The 7,500-nt window shown below is 28.6% G+C and overlaps 1 protein-coding gene across 15 annotated transcripts in view; it reads left to right on the top strand.

The window, feature by feature from the left end:
- Positions 1 to 7,500, top strand: part of LOC124955826 (sodium/potassium-transporting ATPase subunit alpha) — an 80,085-nt gene that overhangs the window by 68,164 nt on the left and 4,421 nt on the right. For 6 of the 15 annotated variants that reach the window (XR_007102985.1, XR_007102987.1, XR_007102988.1 and 3 more), the window contains one exon: positions 6,087 to 6,181. The exons of 8 other annotated variants lie outside the window; for them this stretch is intronic. Coding sequence is in view for 1 of the 7 variants with exons in the window: in XM_047510834.1 (XP_047366790.1) it covers positions 6,087 to 6,181 (95 nt within the window). In the remaining 6 variants the exon portion in view is untranslated. Of the gene's footprint in view, positions 1 to 6,086; positions 6,266 to 7,500 lie in introns of all 15 variants that reach the window. One more of the 15 variants, XR_007102983.1, reaches the window with a different exon arrangement.

The raw sequence follows: 7,500 nt of genomic DNA, 5'->3' as shown, positions 1-7,500 counted from the left end.
ATATATACATATATATTTGATAAGGATCGACAATAATGTGACTTGGATCGATTAGACGGTGTTCTCGATTCCTCTATGTCGCCTAAACACGGTAGGATTTAATACTTAACAAGGTAACGGGATCATGCACGAGGTATAAAAACACGTATCAGGGGGAATTGATTGCTAGGTATCAGGAAGCTTTATTGTCAGAATTTGATCTATTCTTTGTATATTTATCTCTCTCTCTCTCTCTCTCTTTCTCTTTCTCTCTCTCTTTCTCTCGCTCTTGGTCTTTCTCTCTTTTTTATCTATTATCTATTTTTTTTTTATCTCGAACAACATCGTCGTTGCTAATCATTTCGAAAAATATCTTTCCATCACGTTCTTAATTGTTTCAAATCAATTGTTAAACTAATCGCGAGATTGTGAATTATTTGAGAAATTTTGTTTTGTTCCTTTTTTTTTTTTTTTTTTTTTTTTGTTTACTTATTTATTTACTTTTCTAATTAACACGAACAATTTCTCCCTTATTTTCTGTCTATATCTATATCATTTTTATCTCGAACACGTAATTAATCATTTCGAATTAATTATTAAATTAATCGCGATATTTATAATTATTTGACAAATATATGATATAATAATATATTTTTTATTTTTTTTTTATTCTTTGATCACGTACTTCTTCTTTTCTTTTCTTTTTTTTTTTTTTTTTTTTCTAATTAACGCGAACAATCGAGGATTCTCTTTTCTTTCTCTCTTTCTCTCTTCGCTTCTATCTCTATCTCTATCTCTATCTTATTCTCATACACTATCTCTCTTTGTCTATTTCTCTTTTTCTCGAATGAAAATGAAATAAGTTGAACAAAAGAGATCCACGAAAAGGCGTGTGTCGCAATATTGTCGCAATATTTCGTTCTAATTTCAAGGTAAGCCGATTCTAATTTCGATCTTCTAAGCTCTCTCTCCCTCCCTCTCTCTCTCTCTCTCTATATATATATATATATCTCTCTCTGTTTCTATCTATCTATTCTTCTTCGTCTATCTCTCTCTCTCTCTCTCTCTCTCTGTTTATCTCACTATTTATCTTTAAATTTAATCTCTAAAAATTTCTGAGCTATTCCTACAATCTTATAAAAGAGTGTATATATATAAAAAAAAAGAACAAAAAAAAAAAAAAATAAGAACAAAAAGATGGGAACATTCGCTCTCTCGTCGTGATTCATGGTGATTGATGATGATGATAATGATGATGATCCAGCACAGACGGAGCTCCAGGTGTATGGTTCGCATAGCTTTCCTCGATAAAGGATAGCATTTCTTTAAAAGAAAAAAAAAAAAAAAAAATCGCATGGTCGTTCGATATTATCTCACCTATCAGCATTTTCTTTTTTTTTTCTTCTATTTTTTCTATTTTTATTATTATTACTATTATTATTATTATGATTATTATTATCGCCTACCCTCCCTCTCTCTCTCTCTTTCTCTTTCTCTCACTCTCTCTATTTTCCTCTATCTATCTATCTCTTTCTCTTTCAGTCAAATGCGCTGTATATTTTATAAGATTGTTTGCAAATTGATAATGAAATGACCAAATGAAAATTGTTATTCTACGTTTGTAATAATTTTTATTTGAGATTCGATTGACGATAACAAAAAAAAAAAAATAATAAAAAAGAATTCAAATTTTTGTTTCTTTTTGGGGGGGGGGGGGGGGGGGGGAAAAAGGGGATAATTTCGGAAAAAGGATCTAAATCTATCGTAGAATTTTCAATCTTCAATCGGATCATAATGCGAATATTGAATTTCTATTTTTTCTTTCTATTTCTTTATCTCCTTGCCGCCGCCACCCCCGCTCCATTTCCTTGGCTGTCTCTCACGCCACAGATCAAATTTTAAACCTTTCTGTGCCTCGCTCGAGAGAACGACATTATATCTTCTTTTTCCCTTTTTTTTTCCTTTTAGACATCATTGTGGTTGTACCCTATCTCCTTAGGTGCTACGAACGGTGACGCGGCTCGGTGGTTTTCATAGGAAATTTTTATCTGGAAAATACTTTTGGTATTCGATCCTTTCATTTTTCTTTTTTTTTTTTTTTTCCAAAAGAAGAAAAAAAGAAGAAACGAAAAAGAAATAACCCCTAGCTGAATCATTGGTCGCACCTTTTAAAAATGATCGTCAAACTGTTGATTGTGTAAAGGCTTCGCAAAATCTTGTCTCGTAGGATATTCCTAATTTATTATTTAATTTTTCCCTAATACCTATATATATATATATGTATATACATACATATATATATATGTTCGTGTATGTATATATATATATATATATGAACATATGAATATGTATATCGTTCGTCGGGTCTGTAGTAAAATGTGCATCAACTATTTTATGAAATGTTAAAATTTAAAAGTAAAAGGAGAAGAGACATCATTTTTACAGCAAATTGATTTTATATTTAAACAATTGATTCAGAAAAATTTCGTGTTCCCTTTGTTGTTTTCTTTTTTATTCTATTAATTTTTATTTATTTATTTTTTTTTAATAAAATTCACTCCAGGCATCGTTTATTTCAAATTGTATTATATGTACACGTTTCTTTTTTTGTTTTTTTTTTTATGTTTTCCGATCATTCAAACATTATTCCAAATTTATCGAATCCAAAATTATTACGAATTGTTTTGCACGTTGACATATTTATATCGTATACTTTTTTTTTCTTTCTTTTTTTTTTTTTTTTATACACGTATAAAAAATATTACATATCGATTTCGCCCTTCGTTCGAAGATCTTCTTTTTCACGGCTATTATCTGACGGCTATTATCTTTTCTATATCAAGCAATATATATCTTTTTTGTTTTCTTCTTCTTTAAAATATTTTTCTTCTCTTTCTTTTATTTTCCCTTTCTTCTTCAACTTCTACTTCTCCTTTTTTTCTTCTTCTTCTTCTTCATCGTCTTTTTCTTCTTCTTCTTTTTCTTCTTCTTCTTCCTTTGTACGTATATAATGATATATACGTGGTTGAACGGACGAAAAGTTTCTAGACGATATTAGAAATTAATTTGCTCTATTTCGGGACCTATATGTATATATATATATATATATTTTTTTTTGTCCTTCTTCTTATTCTTCTTCTTTCTAATATTAATTTTTCCAGATTAACCGATGCGAGTTCGATATACAAAGTCTAGTAAATGTCACGAAAAAGAGTTATTGATATTTCATGAATAATCTAGGAACTTTTAGACGATCCTGTATATATATCCTTCAGATCACGGAACGAGCTATATACGATCTTTCTTACGCATATATATATATATATATATATATTTGGTAATATTTTGGTAGTATGAAATTACGTCGATGTAACGGCTGATTTATAATAGAAAAAAAAAAATAACGAAAGGATTAGAAATTTCAAATGGAATAAAGGAACAAGATTTCTTTTTAGAATTGGAGAAAAAGAAAAATATAGAAAGAAATTTGATGAATTGTTTCAGCTAAGCCAATGTCGTTTCATCAATGTTATTTCCGATTAGAGAATTAGTCTAGTTGAATTTTCGATCGACCTTACATGTATATATTTATATGCCATATATTTATTGTGTATATAGAGAGCGATATTTTTATATATATATATACATTTATATATAAATATATATATATATATATATATATATATATATATATATTCTTATGATATTCAGTAATTATATTTACCCTTGTGTCATCACAACTGCAAGCCAGCATTTCTTATATAGTTTACAATTTTTTACTATCGTTACTATTTTTATCTATTGTCACAGTTGCTGCAGTTCACAGTTGCTACTACCTCTATATTACTATTACCATCACTTACTATTACCTATTTACTACTACTACTACTACTACTATTACTACTATTACTACCACTATTACTATTACTATTACTACTACTTACTACTACTGCAACTTACTACCACTTACTATTACTACTGTTTTTTATTGCCACCACATCACTGCAAGGCACCTTTATACATTTGGGCGTCATGACTTCTTGCAGTTTTTTATTCCTTACAGTATATATACATACACATATATATGTATATACATATGTATATATATATATATATATATCTTTATATCTCTCATGTTTTATTCTGTATTGCGCTGCCTTCGCCGCTGCCTTCTACCACCTCTGCAACTGGCAACTTTTCTAATAGGTGCTGAACGGCCGAGAAATCGAAAGAGTTGCTAAGAGCAAGTGAAAAAAAAAAAAAAGAAAAAGAAAAGAAAAAACACAAAACAAAAATAAGAATTTCTTTTTTTCTTTTTTTTTTTTTAATCGCTCTTCTTTTTTTTCTTCTTGCTTTTTTTTTTCGAGAAAGAAAACTCAAATACTAATCACGAAAGCGAGAAACGAAAGGGTTGACGCCAGTTTTTTTTCCCCCTTTTTTTTTTTCTTTTCGTTTACCCATGTCTATGTTATTAGCCATGTATTATTAACAGAGAACGGGGATGAAAAGATTTAAAAAAAAAAAAAAAAAAAAAAAAAAGAATAAAAATAGTGAACACCCTTTAACACTCTCACGCAGAATAACGTAGAATAACGAAGAAAATGATTTTTACGTTCTCACCGACTTTGGCACGTTCATTGGATTCTTTTTTCTTATTATTTTTATTTTTATTCTTATTCTTTTTCTCTCTCTCTCCCTCTCTCTCTCTCTCTCTCTCTCTCTCTCGCTCTCTCTCTTTTTCTCTCTCTTTTGCTTTGATTATACAATTTTGTTTCTTCGTTCGTCGTAAAGTTGCGTGAGGGAGTTATAAGCTGTGTTAAAGAGTACTAACGAAAAATTCTCAAGCTTTTAATTGTTTTTGTATTTGAAAGTGCACGAAAGAGAAGGGAACGTTACTGGTGAGTCATTTTCTTTTTTTTTTTTGGATATGGGATTTTTTTCAAAAGGAATAACGAAAGTAACAAAAGAAAGAAAGAAAGGAAAGAAAAGAAAAAAAAAGAAGAGAGGAAAATCGTATCATCGACGTGGAAAAACAATTCGTCCTTCTTCTTTTTATTATTATTTCTTTTTTCTTTTCCTTTGTTTTTTTTTTCCCCTTTTGTTCTCGTTAAAAACACGACGGAAGCAAATTTTGAAGATTAAAATTAATCCTTCGTTTTTCGGTGGGGGTTCATCGTTGTTTTTTGTTTTCTTTTTTTTCCATTCTGTTCTCTTTTTTGTTTTTATTTATTTATTTATTTTTTTTTTTTGTTCTCTAAACGGAAAGCACGATGCACGGCTAAAGATTGGAAAGGGTCGTTTAACACGTCGTTGAAATAAATATTGAAGAAAGAAATCTCTCTTGGAATATACGAAAATGAAAGATATTAATTAATTTTGACGATATTAATAAATTACAATAATTAATTTAAATCTCATATCTTCGTTCGGTGTGTTAAACGAACTTTTGCTTCCCTTTTCTTTTCATTTCATTTTCTTTTCTAATATTTTTTTTTTTTCTTTTTTTTATTCCTTTTTTTTAACCAGACTGATGGGTCAATTATTAACGATGGAAGGAAAAGCCAAGAAAAAAGAATAAAAAGAAAAAAAAAAAAAAAAGAAAAGAAAAGAAGTAAAGAAAATGAAACGTAATGAAACGAAATTCGATAAGCTCGGCTTAGCTCGAAGAAAATTTTTTCCGATTTTGTCAAAGCTTCACTTTTTTTTTTCTCTCTTTCTTCTTTCCGACATATTCTTTCTATTCCCTGATCTTCGAACTTTTTGATATAACTTTTCCAATATCTGTTTCTATCTCTTTCGCTCGCACTATGTGTATATATATATATATATATATATACACATATAAACAAATATATATCTGTTTTTACAAATATTTATACACCTTTATATGTATATATATTATATATGTATAATTATCATATCATGATTTATTTAAGACATATTATATATCCACATATAATATATATATATATATATATATAAATATAAATAAAGATATCTAGTTATACGTAAAATGTAACATTACATATCTTCTTTTTTTTTTTTTGTAACTTTTAAATCACGGATCGTGTTCAGTGGTAAATTTTCTAATGATTGGTGGATGGCAGGTGCCGGCCATCTCGCTAGCCTACGAGGCACCGGAGTCGGACATTATGAAACGGCAGCCGCGTGATCCTTACAGAGACAATCTTGTCAACCGAAGGTGGGTCTCCCAACTACCCACCACAGAACGAAACCTAGAGAAACTCTATGCACTCATCCAAACAAAAGAGAACAAAAAAAAAGAGTAAAAAAAATATATACACAAATAGAAAAAAAAAAAAAAAAATACTGCTGCGACAGATTAACGAAAAAAAAAAAAAAAAAAAAAAAAAAGAAAAAATAGAAAAAAATCATTAGAAAAAAAGAAAGACAATACACACATAGAAAGAAAAAAAAAAGAGAGAGAAGAAACAAACGCAAAACATCATTCTCGCTCACGTCGCTCTCTTTCACTTTTCCGTCACACATTTGTCATCTCTCTTTTATCAACACAAAAATCATTCGACCTCGTTCAAATCAATTTTTTTCTTCTTTCATCTTTGATATATATATATATATATTTTTTTTTTGTCTCTTTAATCATTCCCATTTTTTTTCCTTTTTTTTTTTTTTTCTTCATATCCCCACACAAACGTGGCCAAACGTGATATAATAAATTAGAAATTGAAATTGTTTTTAATACGTATTTACATATATATTAACATACATACATATGTATATGTATATATGTATATATATATATATATATATGTTTCACAGATAATATCTTTTTTCACTGACGCGTTTTCTTCCGCAAAATTGAATTAATTAATTACTTAATTAATTATTCAATCAATCAATCAAACGATCAATCGATTAATCAATTTATTATTTGTCCACAAATCGATGAAAATCGTAGAAATAATATATATTCGAATTGACGTTTGGCCGCTATAAATTTCACGACAATCTATCTTAATAATATTAATATATATATATATATATATATATATCATCGATCGTCATCAATTCTTACACGATGATAGCGAAGAGCGTCTACCGATTGATTTATCCTTTAAAATTGATAAAAATACAACGAGGGAAAAAAGGAAAAAAAGGATTATAAAATTATTTTCAGAAAGCGAAAAGATAATTCGTTATAAACATTCTTTGTTTTTTTTTTTTTCTTTTTTTCTTTTTCTCTTTTCTTTTTCTTCTTTTTTTGATCCATAACACTTTCAATTTGATTTAATTCGTTATAAGACCTATCTTGAGAATTTTGATGATGAATTTCGGTAGATACTCTGGACGATCACAACTATCAATCATTTTCTTTCTCTTTTTTTTTCCACCCCCACTTTCTATCAGTTTATCTATTTTTTTCTCTCTCGCTCTCTCTTTCTCTCACTCTCTCTCTCTCTATATATATATATCTCTCTCTCTCTCACTCTATGTCTGTCTGTCTGTCTCTACATCTCTAGAAATTTAGTTGTTAGATTA

This window comes from Vespa velutina, chromosome 19, assembly GCF_912470025.1.
Source record: "Vespa velutina chromosome 19, iVesVel2.1, whole genome shotgun sequence".
Taxonomy (NCBI): Eukaryota; Metazoa; Arthropoda; class Insecta; order Hymenoptera; family Vespidae; genus Vespa; species Vespa velutina.
Note: the sequence above shows the minus strand (reverse complement) of the source record. Positions and strands in the feature narration are given on the sequence as shown.